The sequence below is a fragment of the Hylobates moloch genome, unplaced genomic scaffold (assembly GCF_009828535.3).
Source record: "Hylobates moloch isolate HMO894 unplaced genomic scaffold, HMol_V3 SCAFFOLD_11, whole genome shotgun sequence".
Classification (NCBI taxonomy): Eukaryota; Metazoa; Chordata; class Mammalia; order Primates; family Hylobatidae; genus Hylobates; species Hylobates moloch.
In genome coordinates this window covers 15,474,159-15,494,074 of record NW_026652286.1, presented here as the reverse complement: position 1 = coordinate 15,494,074, position 19,916 = coordinate 15,474,159, and the positions used below count along the sequence as shown (strand labels likewise).

Here is a 19,916-nt window from a genome sequence, read left to right as displayed (position 1 = left end):
ACACCGCCTCAAGCCTGGGCCACAGGGTACACTGACCTACTTTCACCCACTAACTCCTCACAGTCTGTGGAAGAGCAACACAGTGGGTCTCAGAAACACATACAGCGTTCACAAGTGCTTTACAGAAGACACAGAGCAAGCAGAGATGGTCTCCGTAGCAAGGCTGGCAAGAAGCTCAATTGCTGCAAAAGTTATTAACTCTGAGTTGGGGTAGAGGGCAATGGACTTTTTACCATTTTTCAGAGCTGACCTGTGAGGATGGCTAGACACTGCAAGAGGATGCCTGGAGGAGGGAGAGGTAAAAGAAATAAGCCAGTAAGTTCTTGGGTAATAGTTTTCCTAGATAACGTTTATAAGCCTGTGCTATGTACTTGATGTTTTCATACTTAAAAAAAATTAAACCTCACTATGATCCTATCAGGCAGGGACTTTTGTCCCCACTTCACAGATAAGGAAACTGGAGATTTAGAATTTGAAGCCAGGTTGGTCTGCTTTCCATAGCCCACGATCTTACTGCAAGCTAAACTTACAGGGTCGTCTGAGAATCTCTGTTCTTCCCTGTGCAGTTGAAACAATCAATGTGGCTGTACTTTTGTTGTAAGACCTGGCTCTTTCCGACTCGCTGACGTTTGCCATGCTTGTCCTGAGCTTCTCCAGAGAAATGCTGTCTTCTGGCAGGAAAAGATAAAAACGGCTGATATAAATGAGTCACCACACTCGCTATAATTAACAGTGATGCAAGAGCCAGATGCAAAATAAGAGGGGCCTCCGGACCTGACTTTTAGGCTGCCCAAACTTTGAGCTGCACTTCAATGTAAAACAGTCTCCATGGCTAGGCTTCTGTCTGTTTGAGACGCATTTTAAATGAAGAAATAAAACCCGGAATGCATGCAAGCCCCAAGATAAGGGAGCTGAGAGTGGCTGCACCAAATTAATCTCCTTATTTACAATTCAAAAACCATACACCAGAACAGAAAGAGAGTTTATAGTTTATAGATAATATAGATCTTTGTTTTCACACTCAGTTGCCCTGGAAAGGCTGAGCAGTTTTCAATCTGCTGAGCTGATTTATAGCAAGTACAGCTGTAAATTCAACTGTACTAGGTGTTCAGCCTATGCCCTCCCAGTGATGTATCTGTGAACTTTTCAAAAGGACTAGTTACCATTAACATCTCTCTATTTTCTTTTGCTGATCTGGAATGATGGGATGCAATGATAATCTGCTTAAAATAAACCTTAAAACCTTAAAACATAATCACCACATCTTCCACAAACCCCATCCAACCACAGCACGAGCACAATCACTCTGTAATGCAAGGTGAGGGTATTCTCTGCTGCTTCTAGGACATATAAGTCCCTCCTGAAGTTTGACAGAGAGAAATAAATTGTGGTCAGGACCTGGATAGGCTCACTAGTAGCCACCGATGTCGGTGGCATCTTCTCTTACCTGTTTAAAAGAGGCTCAGTGGCCTTGAGATTTGAACACAATACAGCTGATGGAATCTTGCCACTTTCCTTTTTGAATAGACTTTAATTGAGAGCAAAGTGAAAAATGCAGGTTACAATTTTAAGTGTTATCATCAATATCTTGTAAGATCAACACCCAGTGATGCATCTAGTACTTATACAGTCCTAATTTTAGTTGTCAAAGAGCAAATCATTATCAGACATATATTTACACAGTAATTTCAAGCAACAGTAAATAATAAATTCCCTCCCTTAAAAAACAAAACACAACAGAACACACACACACGCACACACACACACACACAACCACCTTTAAACAATGGATTTCCTCACCCAATAAGTCTCATTTTTTTCACATATACTTGTAGACCCAAAGTTACTTAAGTTACTTAAAAACAGTCTTATCAGTGGAGATCCTGGACCATCCCCTATTTTCTTTTAAAGTCACTTTCATTTTTACAACTTGAAGCCACATAACCAGCATGGTTTTTATACACTAAGGACACCCCCAATGATGAAAATGAATTCCCCTCCATTTGTGCGAGGAGATATGTACATCTATGAAGACACATATGATTACCACTCAAAAGAGTCAAAAACATACACAAAAAAATCTCAGATCTTCATAGTTTCTTAAGAGCAGTGTGCCAATGTTCACATTGAATTAACTGAACGGTAAAATTCTTTTAGATTTCTATACAGAGGTACTGGTTAGTTCTGATTCTTTCTTCAGCTGCTTGAAATGCATGAGCTTTAAAAGTTGCCTGGCAGAACTACATCCTGCTTTCCAGGTTAGCAGCCTGGCTGACCTCGGGAATGTTAGACAAGACTCACCCCCGATGCCTTGCTCTCTGATTTATTTCTTGCTGTTGCTGTTAGTAAATGGAAACCATGACAAAGTTTACATTAGCAGACACATACACATGCCCTGGCCTATAAATATTCCATGATAGAAAATGGTACAATAATTCCATCCCCAGCGAAAACGAGCATAAAAAAAGAAGGGAAGGGTCAGGGGGACATGATCAGCTATGGCTCTTCTTACAGTAGAAAATCCAGACCAAATGGCAATGGGCTTTTAACTAACTGCACATTGTTAGCCACTTCTCCAGGGCCTGTGACTCAACTAAAAGTAGGCAGGGCAGAGACCAACTCTTCCAGGCACACCTGGTGGTTTCCAGAAGCACCGGTATCTTGTCTTGGAAGTTGGATGAAGAAGATCAACTGAAGTTTCCTTCTTAGTGAGGAGGAGTGGAGAGTCAGACTTGAAAGCAGTTCACACACTGTGCTGCCTGGGACACTGAACGGTCCCCGAGGGAGACCCCTCAAAGCGCCAGCTGGAGCTTGGTCATGTTTCTCTGATGCATGTTGTGATGGCGGACTAATTCATCTGACCGGGCAAACTTTTTCTGACAACTTGGCCACCGACAGCTGAAGGGCTTTTCACCTGTTGACACAATTGCCAGTCAGAGACACTTGCAATGAAGAGACAGGCACAAGTTCAACTATCAAGGCCCGAGTGAAGTCATCACAAGGCACCCACTCTGAATTTCCCATCATTCCATCCCTGCGCTAACCAACTGAGCTCATTTCCCAGGCAGCCTTGAAACGGCAGCACCTCTGGGGGGCTTTAAGGATCAAAATATTGTAAAAAGTTATATTCTTAGGTCAGAAAACTTGGAAAGTGGGAGATAAAGAATGAGTCAAGTTGAGGGAAATGTCTGAGCAATTCATAATTAAGGGGAAAAACGTTTGTTTCAGTTTCCGCTGATAGAATGTTTTGTGAACTGTGTAAATTTCTCCCCTTGTTGAGTAAGTTGGGAACTGAGATGAACTGGGCTGCAGAAGCCTCCGGGTCATCTACCCTGGGTATTACTGAGTGATCACTGTCCAGGGATCTCAACTGTGACTGAAGCTTTTAACACTTCTATCTGTGTAGATACCCTGGATGGGCTGGATACTTTAAAATAAATCACTGATACCAGTTTACATGTTATGTGTTGGGTTTTTTTTCTCTTCAAGTGTTACTGAGAGCATAATCCTGTTATATGGAAGATTCTAGTTGGGGCGTGGTTCTTAGATTTTTAATAAGCTTGCCAAAAGATTGAGGCTTCTCCACCCAAAGAGCCCTCAGACATTCTTTCCAAGCCTCATTCTTACTAGGGAGAATAACTATCATTTATTTGATGCTTAACATATGCCAAGCCTTGTGCTGGGCTTCACACACACACACACACACACACACACACACACACCCTCATGTATGCCTTACAACAGCCCGTGGGGGAAGCGTTATTATCCCCACTCTACAGATGAGGTAGGACATCTATTGAGGGCGGATCCAGGCAGAACTCAAATCTCCAGGTCTGTCGAATTCCAGAGCCCGTGCTCTTTCCTGTATCACACCTCCCAGGCCTAGCCATGGTGGAAAAGCAGCTGTGGCTCCATCTTAAGGAAGAATGCACAGAAGCCAAACCCTGTACCACCTGACGGATCTTCTCAGATACTGCTGGTCCCACCTGGCCTTCTCTGAGAACTACTGGTTTGGACAAGCACTGAGAGATGTCTCAGGAGGGCTGGTGTCCCAGAGTCAGACTGGAGGCCAATCAAATGTGGTATGAAACAGTCTGCTGGCAAAACAGGTCATGTCACACTTACTTCGGGAGTGTGACAGCAGCGTACAAGGGACTATAACACTTTGCCACCAAATTGTGAGCTCAGGACTAAGTCAAAGAAGCATCAAAGTCACCTGAGGAAGGGAAGCAAGATCCCATTCCACCAACCATGGGCCACAGGTGTCTTGGCTCTGTTTTTAAATGCAGCCAGTTTGGGCGAAGAATCTGGGGCTGCCCAGGGGTTTGTGATGTCGTGTTTTCCTTCACTCGCTGTTCCTCTGCTCTTCCTGGCCTGGCTCCCACTCTCCAACCCCACCTCCAGCAGTGCTGTTAAGGGCTGGCTCCTAATGGACAAATCCCAACTCTGTCTCTCATCATCTTCATTCCTCTCGGTCTCTCAGTGGTGTTCAGCTTTGCTGACTTTGACTCTCTACTTGACTCTCCATGCTCCCTGGACTGCAGAGTAAATGCCTGCCCCTTCTCCAATAAAGAAGCAAGTGGGACAAGGTGGGCTGGAAGCAGACAGAACTGGATTTGCTACTTACTAGCTTTGTGACTTTAGATAAGCCATTGAATTACTATTGCCTCAGTCTCCTCATCTGTAAGACGGGAATAAAACATGCCTACCTTACTTTTTTTTGTTTGTTTTGTTTTGTTTTGAGACAGGGTCTTGCTCTGTTGCTTGGGCTGGAGTACAGTGGTGGGATCACAGCTCACTGCAGCCTTAGCCTCCCAAGCAAGCTCTAGTGATCGTCCTACCTCAGCCTCCCCCAAATAGCTGGGACTACAGGTGCACACCACCATGCCCAGCCAGTTTTTGCATTTTTTGTAGAGACAGGGTTTTGCCATGTTGCCCAGGCTGGTCTTGAACTCCTGGGCTCAAGCGATCCACCCACCTCAACCTCCCAAAGAGCTGGGATTACAGGCGTGAGCCACCACAGCTGGTCTTACCTTACTCTACTTACAAGCATGTTGTGAAGATAGATTTAGATAAGCTAAACATTAATCCTCTTTCCAAAGGTAGAAGATATGCAACAATGGCGGTGCTATTTTTATTATGAATCACACCAGACTTGCAGAAAGCAAAAACCTTCAGCAGCCAGTAAATAAATGCCCTATTCTTCTCTCTGTACTAGTATGAAGGAAATAATACCCACACACTGATACTGGTCCAGCAGAAACCAAGACCGCTCCTGGGGCACTAACTTTCAGCAGAGCAAGGACTCAGTTCTCTGAAAATAGTGCCATGAAACATGTGCTCTCAGAAGAATAAATGTTTGGCCTTCTAGAATTTCTGCTGCTTTTCTGTAAAGTTGATTATCATATCAAACAGAGTGACAAAATGTGTGACGCAACAAACTGAAAACAGTAGGGACCTGGCTTATCTCTTCATTTTCATTCTGCCCACACCAGCCATTCTTTTCCCATCTTTCTCCTTCTCTGTATTTCCACCCTCCCCTTCTTTAAAAAATGTTATTATTTATTATTTAAAGATAGCCATGCACTATTCCTTCTCTCAACTGAGTCTAAACCTTAGAACTTTTACACTAGTCTTTTCCAATCCCTCTCATCACAATTTCATTCCACAATAGTTTAAAAAAATAATGAAAAATAAATGTGAAGAAAAGTTTACGCACTTGTTTTACCTGTATGAGTCCTGGTGTGGGTCTTCAGGTGGTCGGACCGGGAGAACTTTCGCTGACAAGTTTTACACTGGAATGGTTTCACACCTAAATGGACAGAGAAGGTCTAGCCTCGGCCCTAACAATGTGGGGCATAATGAGGCCCACAAGGCTGACTTCCGGCAGCTGGAGGAGCCCAGCATTTCCAGCCATGCCTGCAATGTCTGCATCTGCCTCACCCTTAGATTTCCCCAGTCCCCCAGGCCCAACAAAAATCACTGATTCTGCATAGTAATCTTCAAGGACCTGCTTCTGTCTTGGGAACAACCATTCCTTAACCACAGGGGTCCAGCTTCTCACCAGCTGGAAGATCTCAGCTGTGTCAGAGACAGGAAAAGTGAATCACACACTGCAAGTTGGATTCCGCTCTCCATCACCCTCATTCTTTGCTGATGCTCAGTGTATCATCAGCCCACTGCTAGTGGGATCTCACTGTTCTGTGGTTTGCAGGGGAAATGTGGGGTGTTTCCTTTTCTTTCTTTTTCTTTATTTAAGGGGAGGAACATCTCCAGAGATTATGGGGGGAAAATACTGGAAAAACTAAATACATGGCTGACTCTCCCATTCATATTCAACAATGAAGAGAATCATGAAATCAATCCTAGCCCAAGGGAACACAGCTGCCAGCAATGAAAAGTGAACCTACAAACCTGTATGTCTCCTTTGGTGTCTTTTGAGCTGGTCTGAACGAGAAAACCTTCGCTCACAGTCCTTGAAGTCACACTGGTATGGTTTCTCACCTTGGGGAAGACACATGTTCTATTTGAAAATGATACTGGAAAGGGGGATCTCATTAAAGGCAACCTCTCCTACTAGGACTGAACAGATCCCAAAATGCCTAAGGCACTTCGCTGGAGCTTGTTAGGGTAGGATGATCCCCAACTTGCAAGTTACAAATGAATGGGAGCTCAGGGGCCAGAGGATTCTGCCCCGAGACTCACATCTAGCTCTGCCATTTAAAAAAAAAAAAAAAAAGCCCTGGGCGAGGTGTGGTTTCTTTATTGTAAAATGGGTCCAATAATCCAACAACTTCAAAGGATTTATGACCTTCACATAAAGGGCTCAGCCCATGGCCTAGCACAGAAGGAGTGCTCAAAAAATATTAGCAAATAAAAAACAGAATCTTTAACTCCCAGGCAGAATCTGAGGCAGAATTCTGGGATGCACGCGCCTTGAGGTCAACCTCATGAAATAAGAGTTTTATGTTTTACGGCCCGAAGATCTGGTGTTCTCTGCTACTGACTCCTTGTTCTTGAGTCAAGCAAATATGACTCCATGGTTGTGAGACCCTCAAGACACACCAAAAGCCCTGAGAAAGTTTTTGGTGTGCTTTATCCAAGAGAAGTCAGTAGTGGGATTACCCAACCTCCTGTCTCAGAATGGAGAAGCCTCACCCCTGTCCCCCCCCTAGAGAAAGTTCAGCCAAATACTGGGACCTGAGCCCCAAGAGAAGTGAGCAACCCCAGGCCTTCCCACCTTCCTGGGAGAAGCCTGAGTCACAGGCATCTGGGATGGAAACAATCCATTCCAGAATCAGTCAGGTCTTTCTGTTGCAGGGCAGCCCCCTGTTACGTTTCCAACCTCAAAGCCTCTGCTATTTCCCTCATGAATCTCTATTCCCCACTATGCCAGAGCTCACATCCTGAAGTCCTCCTTGCACTCTGCTCACACTAAATGTCCCCCATCCCTATCTCCACATCGAAAAGTCTCCTGGGTGTCTCCTTCTTCTGCAATGCCTGCTTGGAAACTGCATGGGCCAATCTCTCTTCCTTCCCTCATGACATTTATTCCAGGGTGTCTAATGTGGTGAGCTGTGTCTGGATCTACAATTCTGCAACTCTTCAGTGGGCTGGAAAATCCTGAGGGCTGGAGCCTTTTTATTTTTATTTTTTCTCAGAGACAAGAGTCTCTCTCTGTTGCCCAGACTGAAGTGCAGTGGTGTGAGCCTAGCTCACTGCAGCCTCAAAACCGTGGGCACAAGCGATCCTCCCACCTCAGCCTCCTGAGTAGCTGGGACTACAGGCATACACCAGCACACTTGGCTAAATTTTTAAAAATATTTTTTGTAGAGACAGGGTCTCACTATATCGCCCAGGCTGGTCTTGAACCCCTTAAGCAATCCTCCCGCCTACGCCTCCCAACATTCTGGGATTACCGGTGTGAGCCACTGCAGCTGGCCCCTTTCTTTGTATTGGTATCCAGCTTGGTGCCTTATGTTTCATCTCTGTGAGCTGGAGAAGTCGATACCCCTATTGAGTCTGATTTCCTTCCCCTGCCTTTGAGCTTCTGCTCATCTGTCACTTTCTCTGCCCAAACTACCAGCCTCCACTGGCTAACCCAAGCCGTTCTTCCACTGAGAAACTTTCTCGGATGACCCTAGTTCAAACTGATACCCTCCGAACTCCTCGGTGCCTCCTGTCTCTGATTTAGTACATGATCATGTACTCTCTTCGTCACTTTTCATTTGTTTATATCCTAGCTCCCAAACAAACCATGAACTCTTTGAGAAGGAGGATTATAACCTGCAGTTAAAAAGCAGGAGTTTGAATCCTCTTTCTGCTATATCCTATCCTCTTCATAAATGTTTTGTGAGTGAGGATTAAATGAAATCTATATGTAGAGAGCCTGACACCCAAAAAGTACTTAATATAACAGTCCGTACTGTTATAAATAAATAAGAAAATATTGCTCTCTTTCAAGGGGGACTGTAGGATTGTTACATACCAACCTGCCCTCATCTTCTGCAAGGAAGAGTTTCTTAAAGGCTCCAGTGGGTCTGGGGTTTTGGCTGTCTTGTTCACTGCCTTCCCTTCCCACAGTTGTCTAACCCTCACTGCATTCTAAGTGCTTCTCTCCCATTAAAAGTTTCTACAACCATATTGCCTTCATTTATTCCCTTGCATTTTTCAGGCAGGATTTTACTTTTTCATTTTCCTTATAACCTTGACAGTCACTTTTCAAATGATCCCATTTGGGGAAATGAGTAAAAATATAACATGCCACTGGTCCCCTCCTCTTTACCCTCAAAGTCTGTGGCCCACTGAGTGCAAACTCGGGTTGATACCAGAATTGCATCCTCTGGACACAGTGAATTAGCAAAATCCAATGGTCTAAGGAAATCTGAATGCAGCTCACTTTTTTCTCCAGCTTCCCAAGAGCAAAATCAGCAGTAATAATACAGTTGTAACAGTGATCCTATAACAATGCTGTTCTTCGATTGTGGAAAAGGCAGCAGTAGCTCCTCTGTAGGAAAACCTGGGTTTCACCACACTCCCACCTAGTGCCCACAAGGCCCAGAGCAAACGTTCTGTGACATGGCTGTCCACATTCAAGGTGGCCAACAACAGACAATGCCAGTTCTCTGTTTCCCAGAAGCAGCCTCCTTGACCTGGGGGAACATCCAGTTTCATTGGCATTATCTTCAAAAATCAAAAATCATCATCTCTCTCTCTCTCTCTTTTTTTTTTGGCAGTCTTGCTCTGTCGCCCAGGCTGGAGTACAGTAGTGAGATCTCGGCTCACTGCAACCTCTGCCTCCTAGGTTCAAGCAATTCTCCTGCCTCAGCCTCCCGAGTAGCTGGGATTACAGGTGCGTGCCACCACACCAGGCTCATTTTTGTATTTTTAGTAGAGACAGGGTTTCACCTTGTTGGCCAGGCTGGTCTCCAACTCCTGACCTTGGGTGATCCACCCACCTCGGCCTCCCAAAGTGCTGGGATTACAGGCGTGAGCCCCCATGCCTGACCTTTTTTTTTTTTTTAAAGTGATCACAAAAAAATCAAACTAACAATCAATTTTCCCTTTCCTGTCTGGTTGATTATTACTGACCCAAGCAGATAAGTTTTTCCTTGGACCATCTCTTCTAAAATTTCACAGTGATCTTGCCCATTGACCTCCTAAAACCATCTGATGACTGTATTCCCAGGCTAGCTCCTCTCTCCTTAGAAATGCTAATAGTATTCTAACACCAACACGATTCCCACACAGGTCTCTTTAATTCTGTGGCACTTTGTCTCTACCACTCTGCTCTGCCCTTCTGGAAGACAGTTTACTGACCTCTGTAATAAAGGATGGATAATCAGAATGCAAAATGGCCCCACAGCCTCTTTACATCACCTGGATCAGACCTTTCAAAGCAGTGCTTACTTTCCATCCTGGAAATGACCTGGGTCCTTAGCAGTGTGAGAGCCTGGAAAAGGAGCTCTTGAACCATGTTTGCCCAAGGCTGGACAGTGGGCACACTTACCAGTGTGCTTCCTGCTGTGCATCTGTAAGTGGGACAGCTTAAAATATCTCTTATTGCAGCCTGGGTAAGCACACATGAAGGGGCGTTTCTCACTGGTCTCAGATGCTGACCGCACAAGAGTCGGGGCTACTCCAGGCACACGCCGCACATCCTGCAGGCAGAGAGTAAGAGGAAGGGAGGCTTTAAGCCACATGTGAACATTCACGTAGGTCTTGAGGGAGAGTGAGAACTGGAATATATCCAAAGAACGGGTGGCAGGTGCAGACCTAAAACCACTCCCATTCACACTCCAGATCCCCATGGCAGACATCAGTAATGGATGCTAAATTGGGACATTCTACAATGCAGTGCTCTAAGATCATCACTACTGAGCAACCAGAAGTGGCTCTTGGGATGAAACCTACAAGAAATGGCTGTCCCAGAGCCTCTGCAAAAGAAATGCTGGTACCTGGAAGAGCTCCCAATCCTTTCTATCTCTCAGCTTCTCCTCTTGAGGTAGTGATGTCTGCAAGTCCAAAGTCCCAAAGTCTAACTACTCCCTCCCACTTGGAGACATGACCACATGACCTAGAGCCAATCTGCAATGGGTGGGAACATCCTTATTAGAAAAAAGTGGGATAATGAATGAGCCCCATGCTGACCAGATCGTCCAAGTATAAGCAAATAACAAGGAAGAAGGAGCCTCTGGATTTGGGGGTCCCATCTGTGAAAGGAAGCAAAACCCACCAGAAGGCCATGGTGAAGCCAGCAAAACCTTTAATAGTGAGGCCAGAAAGCACTGGAATCCGTCTGCCTTCTGTGCACTGCACACGTCCTTTGCAGGGCATCTGTTGCTCCCCTTTATCTTGTGGAAGTGCAGTGTGTGTGTTGTCAGTCTTCCAAGAATAAGAACTGGAGGAAAACAAAGAGGCAAGCTCCCCTTCCTCTTCTTGGGGTCAGGGAGTCATAAATGGGAGCCGAGCAAGTGCCTGAGTGGCCACTAAATTCTCCTCATTCCTTTACAGATGAGCAAATCAACTCCAAAGGGGGTGAGATGCTGACACAAGAGTGCGTCCATCTTTTGGTTTTGTTTGTTCTTAAGACAGGATCTTATTCTGTTGCCCAGGCTGGAGTGCAGTGGCACGATCGGGGCTCCTGCAGCCTCGACCTCACCAGCTCAAGTAATCCTCCCACTTCAGCCTCCTGAACAGCTGGGACAACAGGTAAGAGTCATCACGCCCAGCTAATTTTTTTTTTTTTTTTTTTGGTAGAGATAGGGTCTCCCTATGTTGCTTAGGCTGGTCTCAAACTCTCAAGCTGAAAGGATCCTTCTACCTTGGCCTCCTAGAGTGCTGGGATTACAGGCGTGAGCCACTATGCCTGGCCTAAAGTGCATCCACGTTTTGTGCTAAGACCTGGAACCACTTCTGAATAAAACCAACTCCTCGCCCTGTGCATTTTCCACTCTACCCCATGCTTATGTTCTAGTCCCTATTTCGCATTGCCCTGCACTGAAAGGTCACTTTCCTTTTTGGAAGGAAAAATGCTGTAGTGACATACAACACAATATTGATGTTAATAGGCCATAGTGTCTCAGGGATAATGGTGGCATAAAACTAAATGGTAAGCCAGCTATTGGATTGGAATACTCAATACCTGTCCGGTCTGGAGTTTTTTAGAGGCCATGGCAAGTGAGCCTGACAAACTGGGCTTGATGGGAAAGAAAGCAAAGGAAGCATTTTCCATTTCCCTTAATTCATCCTAGAAGCAGTGCACATGGGAACAGGAGTTGTTGATCTCAGTAAGGGTCCTGGTGAAGGATTCTGATGGTATGCGTCAGGGGAGAGGCTTGATGTCTCCCCAAACCGTCATCAGATTTCCATATTTTGGTAACCCTTGCCTTTATTCCTCTCCATTGAAAGGCTTGGGAGTAGAGAGCACACTGTTCTTTCTTCATGACACTTCTGGAAACATTAATCAGAACATCTCAGAGCTACTTGCCCCACATATCATGTGGGGTCTGGCCCAGATACAACTTATTTCTAGAGTACTGACCATTCTGGTGAAAGTATCACTGCTGTTACTCACATGGATTGATGTTTATAAGCCATAAACTTAACTGTGTGTGCTTCTGACCACCCAAAATAGAGACTCTGCAGGGAAGGCAGACTGAAGGTCTATGGAGGTGGCAGACCAAAAGTGTCTATTGAATTATCTGAAACTTTTACCTTTATACTTTACTTTCTTCATGCTCCTTGGAGACTTCCCCCTCCCACAAACTGTCCACCATCCTCTGCCTCCGTAAGAAGCATTATCATGAGGTAGGTATAAACAGGGGGTCTGAAGTCAGGCAAGACCTGTGTTATTAGTCTCGGCTCCAATATTTACTAGCGATCTGATTCTGGACACGTTATTCATCACCTCTGGGCTTCAATTTCCCCATCCATGAAATGGAGAGAATAACAGTACCTACCTCATAAGGATGTATTGCAGATGAAATGAAGGGGGAAAGGCCACAAATAGACACGGAGAAACCTTACATGCATATTGCTAAGAGAAAGAAGTCAGCCTGAAAATGCTACATCTGGTGTGATTCCAACTATATGACATTCTGAAAAAAGACTGGGCTGGGTGTAGTGGCTCACGCCTGTAATCCCAGCACTTTGGGAGGCCGAGGCAAGCGGATCACGAGGTCAGGAGATCGAGACCATCCTGGCTAACACTGTGAAACCCCGTCTCTACTAAAAATACAAAAAATTAGCCAGACGTGGTGGCAGGCGCCTGTAGTCCTAGCTACTCGGGAGGCTGAGGCAGAAGAATGGCGTGAACCCAGGAGACGGAGCTTGCAGTGAGCCGAGATAGCGCGGCTGCACTCCAGCCTAGGTGACAGAGCAAGACTCCACCTCAAAAAAAAAAAAAGAAAAAGAAAAAGACCGGTGATTACTGGGAAGAGAAGAAGAGGGAGGGAAGAACAGGTGGAGTGTGTAGGGAATTTTAAGGGCAGTGAAACTATTCTGTACGATACTAGAATGATAGGTACATGGCATTATGCATTTTTCAAAACCCATAGAACTGTACAATACAAAAAGTGAACCCTAATGTAAACTATGGGCTTTAGTTAACAATAATTTATCAATATTGGCTCATCAATTATAACAAATGTACCACATCAATACAAAATGGTACTAATAGGGTAAAGTCCATTTTTTTAAAGTCCATGTATAAAACTTAGCACAATGCCTATAATATAGAAAATGTCCAGCCGTAGGCGGTACAGTTAATATGATTATCATCAACACTTGGCAAGATGTGAGTCTACCTGTGGGCACTTTACGATGTAGGCCACATCTTAGAAGTCAAAGAGGTCCGGGCGGTTTATTCAAGCCCAATTAGCTCAAATACAAAAGCCGCACAGCCCGCCCTGGAGGAGTCAAATGGAGCAGTAAAGGCAGAAAGGAGAGGATTCTGGAGGACGCATCTTGGGCAGCGTCAGGCAGCGGGGCAGCCTCTCTAGGAGAGGACACAGCCGCCTTATCAGACCCAGGGGACAAGCAGGGGTCCCTGATGTTAAACGAGCCTGCAATTAAGAAGAGGCTTGCCAGGGCCAAAGAGTCCATCAGTAAGGAACTAAAGGGCCAGTAAGGAGGAAGAGGCAGTGCGGCCCCCTTCCCGCTGGGGCCTCTCTGTGTGCTCACCTGAATGCCTCTGAAGACACCGTGCGTGTGTATTCTGTACTGGGCGCCGCAGAGGATAGGCGTTGTGTGGTTATCGCTCTCGTACCCTGTGCCGTGGCTGCAAACACAAAGAAGGGAAAAAGGCTCAGGGTGGCTCACAGTCGCCATTTGGAAATGCTTATCTGCAGTCAGGAGGGAATGATGCTTTGTAAAGCTCACAGAACAAAGATAGTTGGTTTTTGCCTCCCTCCATGGGGCCACTTTAGATGCAGGGTTCTGCGGCGGGCGAGGCCGCTGGATCCTGGGGCCGCCACCTCGCAGCCCCTCCCTCATCCTCCGATGCGAGCGAGACCTAAGCGTGCACCGTCGCGGTCTAGGTCTCGCTCAGACAAGCCGAGGAAAACCACAGTGGCAGGGTTTCATCCTCGGCAAGTTGTTTACCATCTAGACGGCAGGGCTGACAGCTGCAAGTATCTCAGGAATGAGCAGAATGCCTCAAGCTTCACGTTAAGTGCACTAAATTCTTGTCGGCACCTCATGACTCAGTTTTTACCAGATAGCACCAAAAAAGTGATGACGAAAGAAGAGATGTCGTGTCCTCAGAAGTGGGGATTACATATCTGTAGCCCCACTCTGCTTAAATGACAGGTCAGTTTTCCAGATCAGCTTAACTCTTGGTAGCCAGCCTCTGCTGTAAGTGAGCACTGGAGAATCTTCCTCCGGCATTCGACTGACTAGTTCCCTAACTGGTGCTCAGGTTAAGCTTCGACTACATAGGAAGAGCTGAAAGAGCTGAAAAGGACAACTTGGAAGGGATGAATGTTCTGCTCTAAAATTATTCTCTCCTTCAGATACAATGCCTCTATCTGCTCTACAGTTATTTTACTTCCAGATGAGATGAGGCAGACAGGTTTTTCACCCGCACCAGCAGCACATTAGAATCACATCTAGAGGCACCGAGGAGAGTTCTTACGAAATAGCTCTGTGAAATGATGCAGCTGCTTTGCAAAATATCTGGCAGTTCCTCAAAAGGTTAGACATAAAGTTAACATATGACCCAGAAATCCCACTCTTAGGGATATTCCCAAGGGAAATGAAAACAGATGTCCACACAAAAACTTGTATACATTGTGCATTAGCAGCATTATTCCTAAGAGCCAAAAAGTAGAATCAACCCAAATGTCCATCAGCTGATGAATGGATAAATCAAAGAGAATATCTTAATACGATGGAATATTATTCAGCAATGAAAAGGAATAAAGTACCAATACATGCTACAATACGGATGAACCTTTAAAATATCGTGCTAAGTAAAAGAAGCCATTCACAGAAGACCACATGTAGTATGATTGCATTTCTATAAAATGTCCGGAATAAGCAAATCTATAGGGACAGAAACTAGATTAGTGGTTGGGTGCCTTGAACTGGGGGAGTTGGGAAGACAAAGAAAATGACTGCTGAAAACGTCCTAAAATTGTGGTAATTGTCATACAACTGTGAATATACTAAAAACCATTGCATTGTACACTCTAAATCAGTGAATCATATGGTCCATGAAATCTATAAATCTGCTTTTAAAAAATTATCAGTGTCGGGGGTGGTCTGAGAGGGATGCATCAGTATATTTATTTATTTATTTTGAGATGGAGTCTCACTTTATCACCCAGGCTGGAGTGCAGTGGTGCGATCTTGGCTCACTGCAACCACCGCCTCCCGGGTTCAAGCGATTCTCCTGCCTCAGCCTCTGGAGTAGCTGGGATTACAGATGCACATCACCACACCTGGTTCATTTTTGTACTTTTAGTAGAGATGGGGTTTCACCATGTTGGCCAGGCCAGTCTCGAACTCCTGGCCTTAAATGAGCCACCCGTCTCGGCCTCCCAAAGTGCGGGGATTACAGGTGTGAGACACCAGGCCCAGCCGCATTAGCATTTTTAAAAGCCTCCAGGTGGGATTGAACTGGCTGTCAGCACTGAGAATTCCATTCTCTGCCTCCATTACTCTAACTGTTGGTTCCAGGGATCCTGGGCAGGGAGGCAGGTAAGCTGATGGGTGGATCAGCCCACTCCATCTGATGTGGGGTGGGGAAGCCTGCAGTTGACCCAATACTCACTCACCCAGAGGAGAGAGTGCCTGGAAGGGAAGAGTGTCTGCCAGGACAACTGAAATGTCCACACCCTCTAGGGCCACAGAAGCTGTAGGGTTTCACATTTACTTCTGGCTCCAAGCATTTTAGAAAGAACTGCCTGCCCCTCTAACCTACCATATCTTGTCTCCACATCCTTCAAGTAATTTTTGACTTATCTAGGGCAGGGAGAATGTCTCAAAGAAGTAGCCCCAGGGTCAAACATGCAAAAATTGGGCAAAAATGCCAAACCCAAAGAACATATGCCCTTCTGACCCTTAGAATGTGTTTGCCAGGAGAAAGAGGCTGTGTCTGCCTTCCTTACAATTACTTGGTACAGACAGTGGGAAAGTGAGAGGTGATGACAATGGCCACTTGGCAGCAGAAAGAGGGCAGGACCAGAATGGTGCCATGGTGCTGCCAGAACATTTTGCCTCAAAGGCTGTGAAGAGAAGCTGCCTTTGCTTGCTTCAGTCATCTGAATGGAGCCACAATGTGACTTACACATTTTCTTCCTTTTTCTTTTTTAGAGCTTGCTCTATTGCCCAGGATGGAATGTAGTGGTGCGATCATAGCTCACTGCGGCCTTGAATTCCCAGGCTCAAGTGTCCCTCCTGCTTCCATCTCCCAAAGAGCTAGGACTATAGGTGCTCCGCACCATGCCCAGCTGATTTTTATTTTTATCTTTGTAGAAACAGGGTCTTGCTATGTCCTCCATAGAACGGTCTCAAACTCCTGGGCTCAAGTGATTCTCCCACCTTGGCCTCCCAAAGGGCCAGGATCACAGGAGTGAGCCACTGCACCTGGCCTACTTTCCACATTTTCTAGGGCTGAAGGATTTCTAGGGACACAACATGAAATTTCTGCCATCGAAGGGTAAAAATTAGAAATCTCTCTTGACAGCTAAGCTCTGGGTGTTAGCTGGGTTCCTGGAGGGTGGGGGGCAAGGGAACAGACTTTCCTGAAGACAACTGTCTCATGAAGTGAAGTGATGTGACACTCAAAGGGAACAGCAATCTGCACAGCCGGATGCAAACCACAAACAAAAGAAGCAACAAGCAACAAGACTGTACCTGCCAAATATGCCAGTGGATTCTCCTACAAGGTCCATGAAGAAAAAAAAAAAACAGCCAGGCCCCCGCCTATGGGGACTTGGGTCTCCAAAAGACAACCACACCAATGCAATTCCACATTGTGGAAACCTGCAGTTCAACACTTCCCAATGTAGTGTGCCCAGAGCACCAAGTACAACGTACTGGCATCTGATGTGGTAACAATTCTCTCTAAATAAGTTTTTAAAAAGCAACTCGGTGGTCTGGGAACCATAGACTAACAGAGATAGAAAGGATCTAGAAAGGCCGTCTACACTAACACCCATTCGAAGCAGAAATCTCTTCCAGCTTATGCCCAACAGTTGATCAACATGACTGGTGACTAGTTTTCAAGACAGCCCATTCCATTTTAGGGAGCTTTAAAAACAAGCTGAAATCTGCCTTCTCATTTCTGACTCCTGGAGAACAACTGAGCGAATTTTTTTTTTTTTTTTTTGAGACAAGAGTCTCACTCTGTCACCCAGGCTGGAGTGCAGTGGCACGAAGTCAGCTCACTGCAACCCCCACCTCCCAGGTTCATGCCGTTCTCCTGCCTCAGTCTCCTGAGCAGCTGGGACTGCAGGCACCCGCCACCACACCCAGCTAATTTTTTTGTAGTTTTAGTAGAGACGGGGTGTTCACCCTGTTCCAGGATGGTCTTAATCTCCTGACCTCATGATCCTCCCGCCTCAGCTCCCAACGTGCTGGGATTACAGGCGTGAGCCACCACACCACGCTCAGCCGCAAATATTACTATTTTACAGCCATCTGTGTGTATCTCCTCTGCCCCATTGTAAACTTGGCCTTGAATACAAAGACTCTCTGCTCCTCTCTGCATCCTCTAAACTCAGTGACTGAGGCCGGATGTGGTGGCTCACGCCTATAATCCCAGCACTTTGGGAGGCCGAGGCAGGTGGATCACGAGGTCAGGAGATCGAGACCAGCCTGGCCACCATGGTGAAACCCATCTCTACAAAAATACAAAAATTAGTTGGGCATGGTGGCACGTGCCTGTAATCCTATCTACTTGGGAGGCTGAGGCAGGAGAATCGCTTGAACCTGGGAGGCGGAGTTGCAGTGAGCCGAGATCGTGCCATTGCACTCCAGCCTGGGTGACAGAGCGAGACTCTGTCTAAAAAAAAAAAAAAAAAAAAAAGATTTCAAACAGTTTTCACGTTTTTCTGTTTTGTTTCCTAGTAGACTTCTTTTTGAGACATAAGATAATTGACTCTGCTGAATGACAGGGAGAAGGGATTTATGAGTCCTTGGCCAAGATAGTCAGGAAGATCACAGGAATTGACAGCAAGGTGTCATGAGCCTGTGGTTCCAAGTGGAGAAAAGAACGGTGAGTCTGGGGCAGGCAGGTAAAGTCACGGGAGAGGAGGTTCAGGGTAATATGACTGCTTCTCCTGTCCTGCCACAGAGACCACTCTGTGCTAGAAGCCACTCTCCAACTTAACAAAGATACTTTAGACAACAGTTCCTTTGGTTTTATTGTTCAGCCAAGCACAAATCATCCATTTAAGCATTTAGCCCATCATCCCCTACCTTGTCCACAAGGACACCAAAAATATCAAATATCTTTTGCAATGAAGAGCCACTATATTAGCGAACTTCCACTATTGGACTGGTAATTCTACCCAAAAAGAAACGGACTTGGGCACGTGTCTTGCATACCACTAACCAACCTTGGTAATGATCCCTGTTTTCTCCCCAGCTTGTTCTCAAAGATCTGGCTTAATAACTTTTCCAAGAATTCATGCTAACTCTGTGGTTTCCAGAATCCACTGGGTATTTTTCCTACTTGAAAACTAAGACATTTATCTGTCTCAACTCTTCGGTCACCTCTGTTATTCTCTATGAATTTCCAGGTTATTGGATAAGGAGGCAGTTATTTTATGTGTTTGCTAAATTGGTAAGAATATGGATTTGACTCTTTTTAATTTAAAACAGAGCCATGAACTCAAATATTCCTACAGAGGCCAAGTAAGACAAGTAAAATAAAGGCGACCCTAAAGAATGAGATGACATTGAACTCACAGGGAGGGCTACCCTGGCCACATCACCCTCTGACCAACAGAGGCAGCCATGACTCAGCTCCCCCAGCCAATAACTGTAAACAGTGTGAACCCAGCATTGCTATACCTTTCCATTCTCAAAGAAAAGTAGGAAATCTGGACTTTTTTGAGAGCACCTGAGTTATAAGTGCTTGCAAATAATTGAAATTTTAAAGAATCACTTTCAGGTCAAATAAAACACACATCTGGCCCAAGGGCCACCAATCTGCAACTTATTGTATGCATCTCATGAGTCTGGTGATTGAGATCAATAAAATTTATGTCTTTAGGGCATGTGGGTGGCTCACGCCTATAATCTCATCACTTTTGGGAGGCCGAGGCCAGAGGATCACTTGAGCCCCAGGAGTTCAGACCAGTCTGGGCAATATCATGGTAAGACCCTGTCTCTACAAAACAATTAAAATTAAAATTAAAAAAACACTGAGCATGTTGGTGTGCACCTATAGTCCCAGCTAGTTGGGAGGCTAACGTGGGAAGATCACTTGTGCCCAGGAGTTCAAGGCTGCAGTGAGCCATGATGGCACCGCTGCACTCTAGCCTGGGTGACAAGAGTAAGACTGTGTCTGTAAAAAATATATATATATATTTTTAATATACATATATGTTATATATAATATATTCATAAATGTATAATAAAATATATGTTGAATATATAAATATATAGAGAATATATACTTATACATAAATATATATATTTTTCAATCTGTAGAACCCTAGGAGTCATTCATTAAGTTCCATCACCTTACACAAATGACATAACTTCCTCCCTGGCCTCAGCTTCATGTAAAATGAAAATAACAGCACTTCCCCCATCAGACTGATGCAATAGGTCAGGTAAGTAAATCACAGTGCTTGGTATGCACTCAATAAGTGTTAAACTGTTGCTTATATAGTATTATCCCAATTTTATAGCAAAGAATACTGAGGTTTAAGGAGACATTGCATTATTTGCCCACAGTC

The 19,916-nt window shown here is 45.2% G+C and overlaps 1 protein-coding gene across 6 annotated transcripts in view; it reads right to left on the bottom strand.

Annotated features, from left to right (window-relative positions):
- Positions 1–1,511: 1,511 nt before the first annotated feature.
- Positions 1,512–19,916, bottom strand: part of WT1 (WT1 transcription factor) — a 48,232-nt gene continuing 29,827 nt past the window's right edge. For 3 of the 6 annotated variants that reach the window (XM_032167996.2, XM_032167998.2, XM_032168001.1), the window contains 5 exons: positions 13,684–13,780; positions 10,010–10,160; positions 6,415–6,504; positions 5,720–5,812; positions 1,512–2,914 (listed from right to left, as the gene is read on the bottom strand). In XM_032167996.2, coding sequence (XP_032023887.1) covers positions 2,793–2,914; positions 5,720–5,812; positions 6,415–6,504; positions 10,010–10,160; positions 13,684–13,780 — 553 coding nt within the window. In that variant the 3' untranslated portion in view covers positions 1,512–2,792. The remainder of the gene's footprint in view (positions 2,915–5,719; positions 5,813–6,414; positions 6,505–10,009; positions 10,161–13,683; positions 13,781–19,916) is intronic. The other 3 variants (XM_032167997.2, XM_032168000.2, XM_058446502.1) reach the window with 2 other exon arrangements.